The sequence below is a fragment of the Capricornis sumatraensis genome, chromosome 23, assembly GCF_032405125.1.
Source record: "Capricornis sumatraensis isolate serow.1 chromosome 23, serow.2, whole genome shotgun sequence".
Taxonomy (NCBI): Eukaryota; Metazoa; Chordata; class Mammalia; order Artiodactyla; family Bovidae; genus Capricornis; species Capricornis sumatraensis.
Genome location: NC_091091.1, coordinates 25,832,047 through 25,852,851, shown reverse-complemented (window position 1 = coordinate 25,852,851; position 20,805 = coordinate 25,832,047). Strand labels below are relative to the sequence as shown.

At 45.8% G+C, this 20,805-nt stretch overlaps 1 protein-coding gene across 1 annotated transcript in view; it reads right to left on the bottom strand.

Annotated features, from left to right (window-relative positions):
* Positions 1–20,805, bottom strand: part of SORCS3 (sortilin related VPS10 domain containing receptor 3) — a 635,061-nt gene that overhangs the window by 335,666 nt on the left and 278,590 nt on the right. The window contains exon 3 of the mRNA XM_068961512.1: positions 20,182–20,281. Within this exon, the coding sequence (XP_068817613.1) occupies positions 20,182–20,281 (100 nt within the window). The remainder of the gene's footprint in view (positions 1–20,181; positions 20,282–20,805) is intronic.

Here is a 20,805-nt window from a genome sequence, read left to right as displayed (position 1 = left end):
CAGGTGCCATCTGGATCAGGAAGGCACATGGGGAAGAGAGAAAACCTGAAGCAAAAGACCTCTTGCTAAGTTAACCCTCCACAGGCCATGCCCAGGGAAAGGCTCAGAACCATGCTAAAGACTGGGATCCAGCTATACTGGAAATGCCCTCATCACCTGCACCACGGTTTCTGTTCAAGGCAGCAACAAGAATGCTGTTTTCTGAGAACTGGAGACCTTGTGTCAGGCATTCTGATGGGTACAGGAATGGGAAAACTCAGCCCAGGCCCCAAAAGAGCTAGCCACGTTTCTACAGAGAGAAACATTAAAAACAGTATGTAAAGTGGAAAGGCCAGTCAATGCAGGAGGAAACACTGGGTGAGTTGATAAGTAAAGGTCTCAAGGAGGAGATGACTCTGCACAGGGCCCTGAAGATGGTTAGAATCCAAGTAAGTAGAGAGGCAGCATGAGGAGGAACTTCTAGGAAGACACTGGGAGCCCAAGCATAGGATCTGCTGGAGAAATGAAAGGGAACATGGAGCATGTCTGAATTCTACGAGGGTAGAAGAGTGGGCAGGAGGAAATATCTGGTGCAGGTAAGTGTGTCAGTCACTTAGTCGTGTCCAATTCTTTGTGACCTCATGGACTGTAGCCCTCCAGGCTTCTCTGTTCAAGGAATTCTCCAGGCAAGAATACTGGAGTGGGTAGCCATTCCCTTCTCCAGGGAATCTTCCTGACCCAGGGATTTGACCCAGGTCTCCTGCGCTGCAGGTGGAGTCTTTACCATCTGAGCCACCAGGTGAGGGAGGAGCTTTAATCCCTTGCTATGGACATTAGCCAGAGAAGGCAACGGTACCCCACTCCAGTACTCTTGCCTGGAAAATCCCATGGATAGAGGAGCCTGGAAGGCTGCAGTCCATGGGGTCGCTGAGGGTCGGACACGACTGAGCGACTTCACTTTCAATTTTCACTTTCACGCATTGGAGAAGGAAATGGCAATCCACTCCAGTGTTCTTGCCTGGAGAATCCCAGGGACGGGGGAGCCTAGTGGGCTGCCGTCTCTGGGGTCGCACAGAGTCGGACACAACTGAAGCAACTTAGCAGCAGCAGCAGCAGCATGGACATTAGCCTGAATCCTGAAGCAATGGGCAGTGGCTAGCAGATTTTGAGCAGGGTGGGGACTGCATAAAAGCAAATTAACTTACATCATATTTTTCCCTGAAAAACAGACCTCCCTGCCCAATAAACACCATCCGATTGCAAGATGTCAAAGTATAGCCTAGTCTCGGATTATAAATTTACCTGCCAACTACTGAGAGTCATATCAGCTTGAGAAGGTTTGGTCTCTGCACTGTATTTATTTCCCAGTCAAAAATGCAAGGCACTAATAGCAGTGGAGAAAGAGGCAAGCTGAGGTTGAGTGGGTTCCCGGAGCACAGAAAGCCCCGGAAGTACAGAAAACACACTAAAATGTAGCAAAATCAAAGGGTAAGATGGGAGTCCAAACTCTGCCACTCAGTCATCCTCAACCAGGTCAAGCATCTACCACTTGGCTGGCTTCCATCCCCACTGGTGCTCAAATGTGAACCGGTCCTGACTGCTGTGCCTCATAATTCAAGGTAGAAGTACACACAAGCACTGCCAAAGGAGAGCGACCAAACATGTGGGAAGCATCCTTTGGAAGTGCCTGGTGGTGTGGCAAGGTACACGCAGCAGTGCGATTCCGCCACCACTTTGCTAACTGACCTTCAATAACCCCCTGGGAGGTGAGAAAAAGGGTGCATTCACCCGTTCTTATTAAAGCAACCAGGGGCATCTGCCTGGAGCATAGGGAAGGGCTGTCCATCCAAAACCCAGGCTTGACTTGGCTGCGATGAACAGGAGGAAAAGAAAACATATCACAGGCACCATCCATATTCAGGTATTCAATGCTGCTTTGCCTCGTGGTCAGTGAAGGGGACATGAGCTATTCAGTCAGAGAGAACTTAAACTGGCTTGCAAAACATGTATTCAGTTTTAGTAGTCACATAGAATGGAACTTGAACTTTATAGTGAAAGCTTCTAATGGATTTAATATTCAGCTTCCTGGGATTCAAATTAATACCTACTTTTTTCTACAACATGCCTTCTAAAGTGAAATTCAACTGCAACCACTAATCCATTTGACAAACTCTCTCATCTTTTAAAACTTAAGTCAAACATGACCTGTTCCATGTCTTCTACTAACCACTCTCAGTAGACTTAATCACTTCCTCTTTTGTTACCAAAGCATTTAATACACCTCTAATATAATGTGTTTCCCTGAACAAAGACCAAGTCTTGTTCATCTTGGTGATTCCTGTGCCTGGTGCTGTGCTAACCACAGAGTAAATTTTTAATAAATGTCTGCTTTTTTGATGCCAAACTGGGTTTATTTGCTCTTAATCCTATGTTCAACAACAAGAACTGCAAACACACTTTATTGTTGAATTCATCTTTGTTTGCCAAGACTTACATGTGCTCTTAAGTATAAGTCTGTCTCCTAAGATCTAGACCCATAAATCCAACTGCCTAAAAACTTTCATACCTGGATGTTCCATGAGGTCAAACTCAACATGCCCTAACCAAACTGATTATCTTTTGCCCAAAACCTGTTCTTTTTCTGTAGTTCATCCATGTCTAATTAATATCCCCAACCCCCACTCATGTATCTACTCAGCTGAAATTCTGAGAACCACCCTAAAACCTTTTGTATTGCAACATCCAAATAAACTCTAACTTGAGTTGACTCCATGTCTTTAGCCCTTCTCAAAGCCAACCTTCCTCTCCAACTTTCCACCACTGCAGGAGTCCAGGCCCTCAGCATCCCTTGCCCAGAGCACCACGTCAGTCACTAGCGTTTCACTTGCTCTATTTCAAATACATAGTTCTATAACTTCTTTTTTTCTAATATATAATGAAGAACTTTTCATATCAACAAACCTAATCTTTAATTATTCCATGATATTCTACCACACTAATGCATTTTAATTGACTAATACATCTCATGGTTGGGCATTTAGATGACTTCTAATCTTTTAGATAATTATTTCAAATAATAGCAATTATTTTAATAATAATTTTTATAAGGCAATGTCATACTGGATTCTGATGTCAATCTCACCATCCTTCACCCTTACCTCCTGGAGTGACCTTTCTAAACAACAGATCTGATCCAATGACACCCTACTCTGTATTCTGTTAAGAACAAAACAAAACACTCAACTGCCTAGCCCAGAACAGGAGACCCTTACTATGCGGCACTTTAACACCTCTCTTTCTTCCTCTGCCACCTCCCCACATGGGCTTTCAGTCTACCCCCTGCAAAGTTCCTGGGGCTTCCTGAACATGCTTCATGCACTCACACATCTCAGCTTTCATGCATGTTATTTCCTCTGCCCAGAAACCCCCTGCAACCCGCCCCCACCATGAGTCCTCAGTAAACCCTTCCTGATGCACTGACCTGGTTTCAATATTAGGTTCACTGTGAGCCCTCATGCCCTGCCAGGTGGAGCCAGCACCTCCTTCCTCTGTGACCCAGAGCATCTATCACCCTCCTGGACAAGCCTCCATGAAAGCAAAGGCCAGGGACACAAGAAAGACACTCCAACATATTTGACAGATAAATGATTTTTTCTTTCTTCCAACTAGACCAGTGGTTCTTGACGCATTTAAAAACTTGTCCCAGGTCAAAGAACTGATGCAGTCGAGCAGGACAAAGAGAAGCGTGGATAGGTGAGCTCAGAACTTGTAAAGGTAAATCACACGTTGGTATAGACTTCTGCCCAGTGATACTGGGCAGATCGTGGAAGTTTCTGAGTAAGGAATGCCATGATCAAAGTGACAATTCCTAAAAATAAATGACACATTCTGACCGGCATCATTTTTTGAAAGGATGACTGGGGTAAGGGTCTGCTTCCTTATCACTTCCTCTCCCTCCATCACTTCTAGAGGTTGATGGTTCAGACCCTAAGTACACCTGAGGAGTTCAGGGTAAACTCAGCGTGCATGAGTTCATACACAAGCAGCTGGAGGTTTCTAAGGAAAGCATCTTTATAGCTACTTGAGAGGAGAGGGTGATGCAGAGTACTTTAAACCATTTATAGCTGTCTTAGGGTCCAGCAGAGGCAAGATGGGCTCTCCAGACAGCCGCGTCATGAAGCTATTATTGTTGAGGAAATCTTCTTCAAGAAATAACTTTTTACAACCTTGCGTCTCCAAGACTGCTCTCCTCTGAGCTATGGAATGCTGATGCACTGTGATTTGGGATCAAGGCAGGGCGGCTGAGACCAGGAAGCCAGTGCTTTATCATTCCAAGCCGACTTTCTGGAGCTAACCTGTGTGCTAAGAGTCTGCTCTGACATCAACTCACTCCTCTCCAAAGGTCCACAGTGGCGTCAGGAAATCATCCATGCATATATCTCCTGTCACTGTCTCCCCAGGGATGATTAAAGATCGGAGGTCCAGGCCAAAGACCACTTTGGATAATTGCAGCCTATCTCTCTGCTACTCTTCTTCTGTGCCCGTCCTTTTTGTCTGGCCTAGCTTGACTGTTTTAATCAGTCAAGTGCCTCTCCTGCTACCATCCCCCAACAAGGGAAAAGGACCCCATGAAAACAGGCTGCCAATACCATCACAGTCTCAGGAGCCTGTGCCCAGGCTTGCCTTGCACCCCTATCCTCCAGCTCTCTTCCCTTCAGGCTGGTCTCTCCATTAGGGGTCTTTTCTCACCCTCTGGACTGTAGCACACCTTCTTTCTCCAACTTGGACCTTTTCCCTCTTGGTTCAGCCTTGTCTCAGACTCTCTGATTTTTCTGCTTTGGCCTGATCTGGATCCAAGATGACCTTGGGGACCTTACCCATAGCCAGATGTCCTTGGGAGACTCCCCACCTGAGTCACCCTGGTCTGAAAGACTGACTTGGCCCCTTCTGATCCCAGTGCCCTGCAGGCTCTCAGTTTACTGGACACACAAGAACCTCAGAGCTCCCAGCTGTCTGCACCCTCCTTGGCCACCCGTCTACCTAGATTTGTCAGCACTGGGCAGTGCCTTCTGTGCCACTTCACAAGAAGAGAACTGGGCTTGAAACCAGAACTCTGAGGTCCAAAGCCGTGCAAGTGAAAGCATTAGTTGCTCAGCTGTGTCCAACTCTTTGCAATCCCATAGACTGCAGTCCACCAGGCTCCTCTGTCCATGGGATTCTCCAGGCAAGAAATTTGGAGTGGGTTGCCATTTCCTCCTCCAGGGGATATTCCCAACGCAGGGATCAAACCCTCATCTCCTGCATTGCAGGCAGATGCTTTACGGTCTGAGCCACCAGGGAAGTCCTTAGTTCTGCCATTATGGGTAACCTTGGGTATATATGAGAGTCTTCTCATGGGGACTTAGTGTCTTCATCAGTTTGATGAGAGGCTTGAACCTTCAAGTCACCTACTAGCTCTGCACTGCTCCAAACTGATCACGTGATGCCCAAGAAGACCCTGAGTACCCAGCTAGGACGAGGGCCATTTGTTAATGGGCAGCCCCAGCATGGGATTGCCCCTTGTTTATAGGCATCAGTTGTCCTGACATCAGGGCGATGATATGAGTAATAGTAGTAGGATTTACTAACTTTGACACCTGGAGCCAGTCACTGGCTAAGCATTTGCAAGTATTTTTCATTTATTCCTCCTCTCAGCCTATGAGGTAGGTACTTGCATTATCATGATTACACAGACGAGGAAATAGAAGCTTAGAAATGGTTAGAGAGCTAGAGCCAGGATTTGCACAAAGTGGCTTCTTGACCAAACAGCCCCCTGGGGACCAGCTAGCCTCGCCCTATGGGGGTTCCTGGTGGGAATGCCAGAGTAGAGCCCTGGGATGCCAGAGCAGCTCACCCCTGGGAACTGCTGAATGCTCAGGCACCTTCTGCGGGTGACACGCCACTCCATTGTCCCTGCACTGTTGTCTGTCTGACTTTGAAGGAAACTCAGCACCCCTGCACTCCTCTGACTTCTCCTCAATACAGGAAATGTTTGCATAACTTCTTAGCACAGGGCCATGGCACTGCATAGCAACACTAGTTTAGATGTGTTAAAGAGATGATTCTGGAAGCTCAGAGTGTCCATCTAAGCCAAGGGGGGCCAATAAGCCATTGTATTAAAGAGCTCACGTTTCCAATTTGGACAATCTGGGTTTGAAGCCTGGACTGGCCTCTCTGCAGCTGCGAGACCTTTGTCTTTTTGCTTCGATGTGCTCTCTCTCTCTCTTTCTCCCCCTGTGAACACCCACATTCATTCTCACTCTGTTGCCTTCCCAACTTTCTCATAAAATGGGGACAATTTTCCATTCTAGCAGTTGCTGCCATAACTGCAGTTCCTGAGGTCTTACACCACCCACTTCTCTCCCAAATCTCAGTCCTAAATGAAAGTTCCACTTAAATACAATCTCTGCCTGTGTGAGGTCCAGGCCTGAAGTGCCTGTGTGCTCCTTGGGCCTGGCACAGAGCCCCCACAAAGCAAGGAGCTCCCCAGACGCACAGTGTTGAGACAGATCATCTGTACACCACCAAGAGGGAGCAATGAGACTGCGTGCGCGTCTGCACAGATGGAGATGGCTTTCCGTGGGGTTACAACGCTGGAGGGCTCTCTGGGGCTCTGGAGCCAGGCCCTGTTTCACCAGCTCTATGTGCCTAATGGGGCTTGGGTAATAATGGGTGGAAACTTGCTCTGCACACACTGCCCAAGGCTGGCAACCATCACTTTTAATTTATACTCCATTAAGAGAGATAGAAGCAATCAATGGATCAGTGAGAAAGTACACAGGACAGGTGGCTGGATAGAGGGAGAAATAGAAGGGATGCAGGGGGGACATTTACTGCTGTTTTAGAAGTTGAACAGATTTTGTCTAATGCTGGCTTGAGAGAGGTAGAGATTCCTTTTCCCATGAAAAAATCAGCTATCAGAGATGGGCTACCTGGAAACTGGGAGGCATCGCTGAGCAGAGGGGAAGCCAAACTGAGGTTCCTTTAAGTAGGGTGGTGGTGGAAGGGGGTTGCAGTGTTGAACATCTACTCTTTGCACTCTTATGTAAATTATCTCCTTCTGAGGTTTGCTTCTTTAACCCCACTGTGAGCCCCATCTACAGATGGGAAAGCTATGGTTTAGAGAAGGCAAACAGTGCATCCAAGGTCACACAGCCAGGCATGGAGTGCACTCTGAAGCCCTTTTCTCCACATCAGAGCTCCTTGCTGGGCACTAGGGAGGAATAGGAACAGTGAGTAAGTTTCTAAACCAAGCTGCACTCTGACAGCTGGGAGATCATCATGTACATTTCTTGCACCTCTGTCCTCTCTGGTTCATTTCTTTCCTCAGTTTGGTCATCATAAGACATCTTGGGCCATTCCTCCAGGTTATGCTCATGCTGTAGAGGGACAGGCTGTCTGTCTGCTCCTGTACCCAGGGCTCTCCACATGGAGGTGCCAGCACAAGTTGGGTGCCCGTTTGTCACTGAGGTCAGTGTCTCACGTGCACTAGCTAGTCTGACCCCAACTGCAGGGGCCGGGCTTTGCTTCCTCCCAATCTGCCCTGGAGTTATTTGGCAGCCAGAGGATCCCAGGATGCTCGCCCCTCATGCCTGGACATGCCTGCCAGCTGAGCGTATGCTGAACATTGATGTCTATCATTCTGACCTTGGGCTGGTAACGGGGGGACAGGCTGGGGGCAAGGCATGTGTGCCAGGAGCAATCTCTGCTTGGCTGAGCACACCAAGAAAGAAAACGATAGTCATCTCGTTCACTGGTGGTGGTGGCTGTTTTTGTCACAGACATCTCTACCTTAGGGGCAGTGAGACCCGTTTGCTATGTAACTGTGCATCAGAACATTAGGAAGAATATATCGTCCTGGCTTCCCAGACTCTCTGCAAAATTGTCTCTTGTCCGTGATGCTCAGAAAACGCACCCAGAAGGTCCGGGGAGGACAGGGCAGGGAGAAGAGATGGAGTAGGATGCCTGACATGGGCACCTCATCAGCCCAAGAGGTTCTTGTAAGCCTTTCCCATGCGCAGCTCTCTTACTATCAGCCCCCAGCTCAGAAGCCTGCTATGGCTCCCCATACCCTTTTGCACCGAGTTCTGACTCCATTCCTGAGCTTCGACGGGTCTACAACATCTAGCCCCATCCATCCCTCTCCAGACTTGCCACACTGCTAAACACAATATGCCTCTCAAGACCTCCAAACCCTCTTTCCCCTATGAGGTTGTAATTTCTTCTCTCTTCAAATCCCAAGCTTTATTCCAAAAGTCTACCTGATTTGCACCTTTATCTTTCACTGGCTCAGACTATACCACAGGATAGCATCTTTCTTCAAGTCTGGCACAGTATTAATTCTTCCAGTTGTTTCTAAAGTGTGCATAATGTTCTTTGTTGAACATCTTCTATACACACATAGATGCATATATGCATCTAAAGAAACCCAAAACCAACAAAAACAAAATTACAAAAAACAAACAGGTTAGGCAAACATAAATCATGATGAAGTACAGTAAAGAGCTAATTTTTATTATTCCTCTTAAATGCATGAATAATCTTAGTGCAAATCATATCTTTATTTTTAAAAATATGATATACTCAATGCAAACCTCAAAGGGCACTTTGGAGAGAAGCCAGGCTATAGGTTTATATTCTTCCCATTTTCAAATAAAATGCAAAAAAAAAGAAAAGAACTAGTAATCATTTTAATGACCCTTTAAATAAATTTTTGGCTAGAGCACACTGCAGTAATTTACACAGGGGACCACATGTATATATTTGCTGAGAAAGGGACTTTGTGACTAAAGAGTGAATTTCCAAGAATCACTCTTGATTCCTTTCCTTTAAGTGATTAGCTTGAATTGAACCACACTTCACATCCACCCCGTCGTTGAGCCACACTTGCAAAGGCAAACGGAAACCTGTAAACCAGTGTCTTTCCCCTCATTGATTCACCTCTCTTTTGATTTCTTCTTTCCTTTATCCTGATTTCTCAGTCCCTGAAGTTAGACACTTTCATTCTTGAGGTTTTACTTTCTGGTTCTTTTTCTGAACATACCAAGAAAAGAAAGGTTTGGAGTTGGAATCAGTTATAAATGAAGACAGTTTGGTCCAAGTTCCGTTCTTCTCCTTTTTTCACTCCTTCCTTTCACACATTTTCCCCTAAACTCATCTCCCGAAACACTGCTCTAGCCTCTCAGTAACTGTTAATTTATGAGGCAAGAAAAACGAGCTGGTTGTGAATTAACAAGAGTGGGACCATTTCTCTCCATCAGCAGAATAATCGATCTCTCTCAGGCAGGCAGCAGATTTGGTTTTAAAAGACAGGGAAGATGATTGGAAAAACACAGGTGGTGGTGTGCCTCCTGAACAGGGCAGGAAGTAAGGCTTTCAAAAAACCAGGGTTCTGGGATCTGCTTCCTCCCCACCAAAGCCAAGAAGCAGGCAGCCCAGCAGTGGAGGTTCAGGAGCCCTGCAGCCAGCTCACAGGGCACCTGGATTCCAGGGTGTGGTCCTGGGGGGCAGCTTCTTCTGAGGGCTCCTTTTCTGTAGCTGGTTTCCTCCAAAACAATACTACCTTTCTCATTTTATTCTAATTATGGTCCTAGGAGGAGGGGACAGGTAAACAGTCTTTTATCCCCACTTTACAGCTTAAGAAACAGAGGCTCAAGCAATTTAAGTGACTTGGTCAAAGTTCCCCAGCTACTGCAGAGAGAGGCCTAAACCAGAAATCCCATCTGTTTTTTTTCTTGACACTCTGCCCCGAAGGACCCAGTCTAATTTCTCTGATAACTGTTTGCCTTGGGCATACTTTTCAACCATTCTGTGCTTCCAACATGCTAGAGGTGGCCTGGATTCCAGACCCTTGATTTCTCACTCAGGTTCATTTGAGACAGAATTCCAGCTGAGATATCCCTCAGGCTTCGAGACCAGAGACGTGACAAGCTATAGATATTTGGATGAAGCCTGTAGTTTGTAACACACACTGACTGAGATGGGTAGGAAGTACATATTCCCAACTGCTCCCCACCTGCACCCACCGTGGAACCCAGTCGGGGTTCTCCATCAGATCTGTGCGCTCTAGCTGTCAAGAGCTTCCGGGCTTGGCAGAGAACATGGCTCTGCTGCAAATGACTTCATGACCTTGGGCAAATTCCTGAGTGGTCTCTTCTGTTTAGTGACAGCCTTCCTAGACAGTCTCTGAGGGCCCTTTTATCCCTGATACACATTGAGTCTAAGAATTAAGCATGAGTGAAAGTGAGTTACATGAGCACATTAGACCAAGGTAAGTGACCATCAGCAATCAAATCTGAATAGGTCACTGACCTCTTGGTGTCAGACTTTCATCGTTTGTAAATGGACTAATGATAGTACCAACATCATACAGTTGCTGGTGAAGTATTAAATGGGTTAATTTATATAAAGCACTTAGAATAATTTTGGCACATAGTGAAACTTCTCAAAAGCTGCTGGCTGGTATTTCACCTTCTTATCATCATCATCAACGTCATTATTATTGCCATTTTATTACTATCATAAACACTTGTTACTTTTGTTTTTTAAGTTATTATTGTTGTTAAATTTTTATTTTATTTGAAGTACAATTGATTTGCAATGTGTTTTTAGTTTCAGGTGTATAGCAAAGTGATTCAGTTACATATATCCATTCTTTTTGAGATTCTTTGGAAACAGAAACAAATATTAGCTCTAAGAGGGATTTCTCTTATTTGCTTTTAAAATATAGCTTATTATGCTTCTTATTCTGAAGGAAGAAAGCAGGGTCAACAGAGATGAGATGCCTGGTTGAGACTGCAGGAAGTAGGTGGCTATGAAGGAAGAAGTATGACACAGAAGAGCTCGTCCCTTGCCTGCTATTTTGATATGCGGTGTCCTCGCCCCTGGGTTGCCAGAACAGATGCAGACAGCTTCTCCAGCTCCCTTTCCTGCTGGAGGAGGGCTGTGCATGCCTAGCTGAGAAAGTGATGCTCGTGAAAATTGCATCAGCTCATGCTGATGGAGTTCCTCAACTGTGCCATGGAAGATGCTGCCATTTTGAGTTCCACCAGCAGAGACAGTAGGTTGCAGGGAATCAGCCACCTTCTGAACAAGGAACTCTGACTTCAGAAGACCTGGCCTGAATGACAGGGCTTAGCTGGCCAATGAAGTGAAAGTGTTAGTCGCTCAGTCGTGTCTGACTTTTTGTGAGCCCACAGACTACAGCCCACCATGCTCCTCTGTCCATGGAACTCTTCAGGCAAGAATACAGGAGTGGGTAGCCATTCCCTTCTCTAGGGCATCTTCCTGAATACACGGCCATAAATCCAAGAGCTATGGGGATCACACCTTCCAAGGACTACCCACCTGACTGCCACCAAACCCAAAGTCCACAGATCGTCACATATCATCATGTAGCCCTCTGAGAGGCACAGTCCAATTGGTGGCCAGCCAGACCATCTAAGCAGGAAGGAGCCTCAGAAAGTTTAGGCCCCACCCTAGCCACTAAGGAAATGGATGCTTGTTGGGGGCCAACGTGAGGAACTCCGCCCATGGCAAAGGTCATGAGGAAGGAAGCTTGGCATACGCAAAGGCGTGATCAAGCCTCAGGAAACCCTCTGTTCCCGAACGTCTACCCCCAAAACCAGAGTACTTTACGGGGAGCTCTCCCCCATAACCATTTCTCTCAGAAAAGGAGTTAACTTGCAGCTCCAGTTAATAAAAATTCCTGGGCGTGATAAGAGTGTTTCAACTTACGAACCCTGGAGGTTCTCTGGCCTGCCTGATCAGGCTCGTCCAGCCGCATGTGATTGTTTACAGCCTCCCAACTGTGAGAGGCACGGGATGTTTTAAAACTTTCTAAAAACAAACTCTTTTGAGAAGTTAGAAGATCATTAGTATAGTATTAGTAGGATGATTAGGAATTATATTGGTGAAGGGTTTTTTCATTTATCCTGCCAATAATTACTGCTGATTCCCTGCCCTGGGTGTGACAAGGATGTCTCAGGTCAAACCTCTCTGCTGACAGACTAGCTTGCGTGACAGCCTCTCAGCCATAAACAGCACAGAGAGTTTGGAGTATTAGCATAGGGCTTTTTTCATTGAAGAGTCAATGATTGCCATCAGGCCTCCATATCCTTAGGCACCTGGGAATATATTAATCAATGTATTTGGAATATAGAAAAGGAAATATAGTAGTTTTTGATGTTAGCAATACTAGACTTTCTGAGTTAATGAATCTTCTTTTGTTATAAGATTACTGTACTTTGTTATAAATCACTATAATATATCACTGTGTCCTTGCTATGCAAAAATGTAACTTTATCTCTATCTTAAAACAAAATAGATCTTAAGGGGAACATTGGTGAAGGGTTTACGTTTGTTGAGCCAATATTTGCTGCTAAATCTCCATATTCCTGCCCTTATAATAAATATAACTAGCATATAAGAAAAATAAGTATTAAACTTTAAGATTAATCATGTTAAACCTTAGGTTTCTTGATTGTAACTCACTACACCCTCACCCTATAATTTGGAGGGTGGCGCCTGATTGATTTGAGAAAAAATCACCCCTGGAAAAATAAGTTTTCTGGTTAACTGACCGGTATCAGAAAGAGCCATAAAATGTCAGCAGACCTCATGGCCAAAAGATGATGAAACTCATAAGACCTTTGTATAATTTTATATGAAGCACCTGATTGTGACAAGGGTCAGGTCTGCTGACCCCCGCGTGACTCTGTATTCATCCCTATGTATAACAAAAAGGTATATAAACAAACCTGAAAAATAAAGAAATCGGATCAGTTTCCGGAAAGACTGATTCCCCCGTGTCGTCTTTTCTCGCTCCCCGTTTTCCCATCTGAATTCAGCCTCTTTTTCTACTACACTATCTGTTCCTAATCTCCCTCCATATCTATAATCAAATAAGTTTTTTCCAGGACGCCGACTCCGTCCCCACCTTCGAATTCCCTGGATCCACCGGGGCTGGACCCCGGCAGATGCTCTGCGAGGAAGCTCACTTATTCAAGAACACTCTGTAACCCAAGTGGAGAACCAGGACCATGAAGAAGATGTCTGCCTCCTCCATCTGTCCTAATGGTCTTACCCTTACCTGATGTAAAAGTCCCTCTGCCCTGCCGAACCTACTCTGTGAGTCCTTTGAGTCAAAGGGAGGGCCCCGTGAGCATTGCTCAGCTTAGTTTCTCTCTCACACAGATCATAAAAGCAGCACCGCAGGGCCCCAACAAGAGCAGCTTCTATGTGTCATCCTTATCCTGTTGCCCCAAGGACCACACTAAATACCAGCTTTTTATCTGGAGACTTACTACTCAGAATATGACACATGAGGCCAATTGGGTCCAAGGGATTCAAGCAAATTTGGGACACCCTGCCAGGTCCCACACACTGAACTCCACATCTTAGCCTATCTAAAACATTTCAAAATAAATAAATTTATAAGCAAATAGGCAGAGACAAATCTCTTAAGGAAATCAGGAAACAGTGACAATGACGGTGTGGCTGCTCTAAGCCTTTCTCCTCACATGAGGACAGTCACCGGGAGCCTAGATTCCCGAGTGGCCACGGCAGCCCCCACCTGGCCCACACCTCTCCTGGGCACTATCTGTCTGGCCCTGGTCTGCATTCACATTTGAGACCCTAGGTCTATGCATGCAGCTGTGGAACCTCCCAGCCAAAATACTTTGCTCAGAGCAAGACACTTAACAGATGGTTTAATAGACTAAAATTATCCTTCCTTTTTTTCGCATTCTTCTTTTGCTTTGCTTTAGTGTGAGAGATTTTAATATCTGTGAATGGAAAGCATACTGCCTTAGAACTGATTTTCCCTGACCCTCCAGCAATCTCAGGAGACATGGTCAGGGAAAGCAGGGGGTCCAAGATTTTAAGATTCTGTGTTTTGTTTAGAGGTTTCCCATTGTGTCAAAGAGAGCTCAGGGTTATGCTGCTGTATGGAGAAGCTGACATGGAAATAACCAGCATCTGATCAGACATACAATGCCTCTTAACAGCTTGACAGAGACAGCCGGCTCATCAGAGAAATCTGAGTGGTGATTCCCACTGTATTTCTGCAGGGTAGCCTGGAAGTAATTATCCTTCTCACTGGTAAATCAATTAGGAAAGGAGGATCTAATACTCCTCTCCTCCTCCAAGAAACTGATAATCCTCTAACAGTAATGGGCAGAAAGCTCCAGGCAACAGAGTTACTATGCATCCAGGGATGAAAGCAACCTGGTCTTTGTACCTGTGGCAGGGACAGCCAAGCTGAAGCAGGTCAGAGTAGAGAGCATGGCCTGTGTGGTCAGACAGAGGTGAGAAGAGATCCTGAACCCCCTCTTACCAGCTACTTTAGAGAAGGAAAATGGCTCTTCTGCCTGAGCCTCAGTTTCTTCACCTGCCAAATGGGAATAAAACTACCAGGGCTCAGGGGATTAAAAGAAAAACTAAAAACTGAATGTAGAAATGAGCTTAGCCCAGTGCCCAGAACTTATTAGGAGCTCAGTTTAAAAAAGTCTTCATTCTCTTCTGATATCAGTGCTTGCCACCTTCCCACACACCCCCTCACTCCATCCCCACACACAGGCACACACACCTCTACCCTGCAGCAATTTGATCACATTTCCTGGAAGTCAGGACTTTCTGTGCTCTCTGTCGTTTCCAAAACACTGTTTCCAAATCTGCAGGTGGCAGCCGCTTTCGAGCCAGAGCAATTAGGCCATAACCCGCCTGCATTTCTCCATTCACTCAAAGATTTGTTCTTAAATAGACACCCATGATAGCTGAGCCCCTCTCTTGTTGAGGCACAAAGACTTCAGCCTGCTTTACGAAGCACAGTGCCGGTAAATGCAGGCTTTTAACCTTGACATGTGTCATTCTGCATGGGTCTGTAGACAGAGTCAGCTGACAATAATGAGTTCCAGGAACCCAGCGATGTTTATCTCCTACAAAGGGAAGGGTAGGCTGTGAGCTGGAGCTCAGATGCCACCAGAACAGAGGGCTCCTCCAGAGGCAAACCTCACACACACACATCAGAAACTAATGCACTGGTCTTCAAGCTCAAAGTGGCAGGCTCAGACATCACCCAGGAAATGATCAGAGAAAGGCAAACAGCAAGAAATGCAGAATCACATCAAATGCAACCAGTGCAGATCAATGCCATTAAAACAATGCTGGTGCCACCACAGGATGGTCTAGAACAACTCAACTCAAGTAGCTCCCATCATTTCGCATCTATACTCTATTTAGATACAACTAGTCCAAATTGCAGCTTCCTTAAGGGAGCATTTTTCTCTGGTGGTTCAGATGGTAAAGCATCTGCCTACAATGCGGGAGACCTGGGTTCGATCCCTGGGTCGGGAAGATCCCCTGAAGAAGGAAATAGCAACCCACTCCAGTACTCTTGCCTGGAAAACCCCATGGACGGAGGAGCCTGGTAGGCTACAGTCCATGGGGCCCCAAAGAGTTGGACACAACTGAGTGACTTCACTTTCACTTTTAAAGGAGTCTAGCATTGCCAGACGGAGAAGGCAATGGCACCCCACTCCAGTACTCTTGCCTGGAAATTCCCATGGACAGAGAAGCCTGGTAGCTGCAGTCCATGGGGTAGCTAAGGGTTGGACATGACTGAGCAACTTCACTTTCACTTTTCACTTTCATGCATTGGAGAAGGAAATGGCAACCCACTCCAGTGTTCTTGCCTGGAGAATCCCAGGGCTGGGGGAGCCTGGTGGGCTGCAGTCAATGGGGTTGCACAGAGTCGGAACATGACTGAAGCAACTTGGCAGCAGCAGCAGCAGCATTGCCAGATGTTTCCTAATTCATCCCCCAAATTCATCCCCCAAATAAACCTTTATTTATAAATAAACCTGGGAAGACTCTTGAAGACTCATCATTTACAAGTATAGCAAGCGTGGTGTGATTTACAGAAAGGCTCTTTCCTTATCTTGCCTGCTTTCTAAAGTGGTTGAGAGGACTGGCAATTATACAGATAATGATCCTAAAAAGAATCTGAGCATAGTAGATGCTCAATTAATGCTAACTAAGATTAATACTAGTAGGAGACTCTACACACATCAATATTTCTACTTTCAACCTAATAGCTTATTAGCTATCTACACTGGGAAATTTTATGTTGTCAAAAAAATATTAAGACATCAACAATTAGCTTTGGGAACAACTATATAAATACGAGCACACTTTACTGTCTTGCTAAGGGTGACAGAACTCTGATGAACTCACAGCCTCCAGGGAAAGCAGTAGCCATCTGTTACATAAGTAACTCATTAGGTGAAAAGTCACTACTTCAACAAGATTAACTGAAAAATCTGCTAGAGACTACTGCCATTAGCCGCTTGATGAACAACGGGAGCTACAGATAATTTGAATGCTGAGAGAATCAAAAGAATCTTGCTTAATTGAAACAGATGAGAATTCAGATGACCACTGGTTTAAACTCTGAGATACATGTAAGACAGAACCTTTTTAAAAAGTTGCATTACAGGGTCATAATGACCCACACGTCACTAGACCAGTAAAGAAGTATACAAGGGTATTTTCATTTACATCTATCATTTTTCCTGAGTGGCTTGAGAAGCATAGGTCTAGTAAACCTAAACATTCTGGTTAAGAGAAAGTCACCACATAGAATATTTGTGCATTGCCAACATCTTGAGGCTCAGGATACAATCAAAAACACTTAACAATAAAATGAAACAGAATTTAGTTTCATCCCTCCCTGGATGATTCAGAAAGCACTTCAGGATCAGCCAGTCTCCTTATGAAGTCAATTTCTATCTCTGGTTCCAAAATAAATAAATCAGCAAATGCATGGCACTAGCCTATTTTTTGTCTCTTCCTGATCTGAGTGCAGAAAATATCTGCACTTTTAGCTTTCTGGGTGGCAGTGCCTCTTACGTGGGATTTAACTGCGTTTTGGTGGTGTTTCTCTGAAAACACAGGCAAAATGGCCTTTTGGAAAGAGTTTGGGAGTTTCTTACGAAGTTAAAACGTATGTGCGTGTGTGCGTGCTTAGTCACTCAGTCATGTCTGACTCCGTGCAACCGTATAGACGATAGCCCACCAGGCTCCTCTGTCCATGGGATTCTCCAGGCAAGAATACTGGAGAGGGTTGCCATGCCCTTCTCCAGGGGATCTTCCTGACCCAGGGATTGAACCCACATCTCTTATGTCTCCTGCATTGGCAGGCAGGCAGGTTCTTAACCACTAGTGCCCCCTGGGAAGCTCATAATTGGCTTAACCTTTGTTAACTGGGCAATAATTCCTCTGAGAAATTGTTCCAGAGAGCCCATGATCTGAACATCATCTCTGGGATGGGGAAATGGAGGTGCCTTCTGCCCCAGTGGGCATCAAAGCCTAGCTTTATGTCCTTTCTAACCCTCAGCATTTGTCTTATCCTCTCTTTGTCTCCCACACGACTGACCACCTGTAGGTTACACTAAGAAGAGATAAATTAGGAGTAGAGAAAAATGGCAGAAGACTGAAAGATATGTTATGAGTAGGAGGCTAATGGAAAACATATGTGGCAGATGACTACCAGAATGGATGCAAACAGGCGTGACTCTTCATATGCCCCTTGGGAAAATCCTTACAAAGATAGCTGACCTATCATCTCCATGAAGAGATGATTACTTTTGTTGTGGTCCAGACATAGGTGAGAGATCATTGCTGAAGGACATCTGCCATGTGTCAAACACTTACTTCTTTCTTCTCCCAGAGTGCAGACACTCCTTGTGATTTCACCTGACCCCAAGTCACTGTGTGGGTGGGAGGAGCTTTATGTTGAGAGTCAAAAACAAACTGCCCATCCTGCCGTTGACTATCTGAGCGCCATGGGAAGGACCTTTGTCTTCCGTTGCACTCAGCTTCCTTCTTAATAAAAGGATAAGGCAGAGTGGGGATGGATCATGGCTGACTTGATTCAGTCAAGTTTAATCACGTGTCCATCATGAAGCAAGCTGCCTCAAGCTCCCAGGTCAGGACTAGACCATTAATTTTAGAGCCCGGGGCTGTGGCCGTATGGAAGGAAAAGGAGCAAAACATGCTCTGAAGCCAGAAAACCTGGACTGAGCGTCAGGAGCCCTCGGCTCTTACTCTGGCTCCTTTTTTTACCTAGCTTTGGGGGCTTTTCTGGTTTCAGATTCTCATCTGGAAATTAAGACTATTGTTATACATGAAAGATTCTTAACCAAGACTCCATGGACATCTTGGGTCAAGAGATGGGATTAAGGGTGTTCATTAACATCCAAAAATTCTTAGCAAAATTTTGTGGGGGGGGGGGGCGGGGTATGTGTCTAAGAGGAAATCTAGAGCTTTAAACATATTTGCTGAGTAGTTGCAGTTCAAAACCCATCAATAACTGCTTGTTCAGATGAAATCTATGATCCTTCCCAGGTCTAACATTCAATAATTCAAATAACAATATTGAAAAATGGAAAAATGACAACCCTTTGTGATTAAAAAAAAAAAAGAGAGAAACTACTCAGCTAAAACCAGGAACAGGCATGTATGCAGTCATCCTGATTATCAGGTTTTTGGCACCCGGCTGGTGGGCACACTCCCAGGTGTGGGCACCCCTGGAGCTGCTGGCCACCAATGCTGAGCCAGGAGGCCGTCACCAATTCTGCTCCTCCCTTCACTGGGGATAGCTAGGTGGGAGTGAGAAGGGTTGGCCCTGGGTTATGATGCTAAGGGTTTGAGTCCAAGTTGCTCTGCTTTGCGTAGCACTGGTAATCATTGCTCTCAGTCACAGCTTGGACTCTGCCAGGTTGGAATCAGAAATCAGGGACACCTGAACAATGGGTTGAAGATCACCCCTGCGCCTACCTCGCTAAAGAAAAGGTTTGCGAAACCACTGGCAAGTAAAATCAGATGACAAGGGGAGAGCTGGGCAGTACAATGCCATTTCCAGTCCTTCCAGTTCAGTCGCTCAGTCGTGTTCGACTCTTTGCAACCCCATGAATTGCAGCATGCCAGGCCTCCCTGTTCATCACCAACTCCCGGAGTTCACCCAAACTCATGTCCATCGAGTCGGTGATGCCATCCAGCCATCTCATCCTCTGTCGTCCCCTTCTCCTCCTGCTCCCAATCCCTCCCAGCATCAGAGTCTTTTCCAATGAGTCAACTCTTCGCATGAGGTGGCCAAAGTATTGGAGTTTCAGCTTCAATATCAGTCTGTCCAATGAACACTCAGGACTGATCTCCTTCAGAATGGACTGGTTGGATCTCCTTGCAGTCCAAGGGACTCTCAAGAGTCTTCTCCAACACCACAGTTCAAAAGCATCAATTCTTCAGCGCTCAGCTTTCTTCACGGTCCAACTCTCACATCCATACATGACCAATGGAAAAACCATAGCCTTGACTAGACGGATCTTTGCTGGCAAATTAGAAACCCTGAAAAGGCCTTTCGTAACTGTGGGGTATCTCCTGGGGCCAGGCCTACCTAAGTTTCTGAATAGGAGTGCCCCCCTTGCTGGGGAAAGATCACATCTCCCCACAGCCAACAGATCGTACAGCACTTGTTTTCTATAATCATCCATCATTCTGTGGAACCCAGGCCCCCTTCTTCCAAGAGGTCTCTGTGAACAAAGTCTGACCTTATACAATTTCACCCAGGAGATTTTCCCGACCCAGGTATAGAACCCACATCTCTTACATGTCTCCTGCATTGGCAGATCAGTTCTTTACCACTGCACCACCTAGGAAGTCCAGAGTCAAGCCAACCCATTCTCAAATACCAGATCTGTTAATCACCATACTATCTGTTACTGTCTGGCTTTAGGCTAGAAAGTTACTTAAACTCTCTGAGCTTCAGTTTCTTCCTCTGTAAAATGGGGATAGTAATCATTTGTACCCTAGAGATTCACTGTGAGGTTGCATGAGATAAAGTGTGTAAGGCACACAGCACAAGCCCTCCTTGGCACAGAGAAGCTCCTAAAATATTTACATAGTTTTACCATTGCTGTTGTTGTTACCATTGTCACTACTATCTCAAGGCAGTTGTTTGAACTATAGTGCTTATGGTGTTCTTGACATATAAAATAGACATTCTGCAAGTGACTCCATGGCTACTGTCTTCTTCTTAACTCTTGGCCTTTGGCTTCCCTGCCACTCCACAGGGAGTGCTCAGGACCCAGTGATGCCCCTTCTCACCTTCCTTTTGTTGGTGGGGTTGACGTAGAGGTAACTGAGGACAGTCTTCAAACCCACTTTGTCATTCAGCTTTTCATAGGTGGTACCATAATCTGTTGATCTGCAGGTAAGAGAGGAAGAAAGAAAGGAAAAGACTGTTTTAATGGGGGATTGTGTTTCCAGAGGAGCCCAGCTCTACCCCGACCTGCATCTTTGTTCCCAAATTACATGAGCGATTAAAAAGTGTTCCTCTGAGATCAAAGGCCCCACTGATTTTAGAACAGCAATTAGACTAATAATGCATCTGTTTACTACCTAAGCTTGCTCCCCTTTGTTCCTGGCCTTTCTCAGAGACCTACTTTCCTGCCCTTTGTGAAGTGGTGCGGTGACAGGTAGGCTGCCTCCGGTGCTCAGCACTCTGTCCTCCCAGAGCTCTGTGGGGAGAGGCCTGAGTCCCTGCCGGGGGAACAGTAGGGAGAAAGGCCAGACCTTCTCCTGAGGTACAACCACCTTCACGTCCCTCTACTGAGCCTGAAACCAGAAGATCCTCAGAGGGGCAGGAAGTGCGCATCCAGGAGCCTCATGGGATCCAACAGCCAAACCGGCCACAGCCAGCAGCGTCCGATGCTTCGCACAGGAGCAATG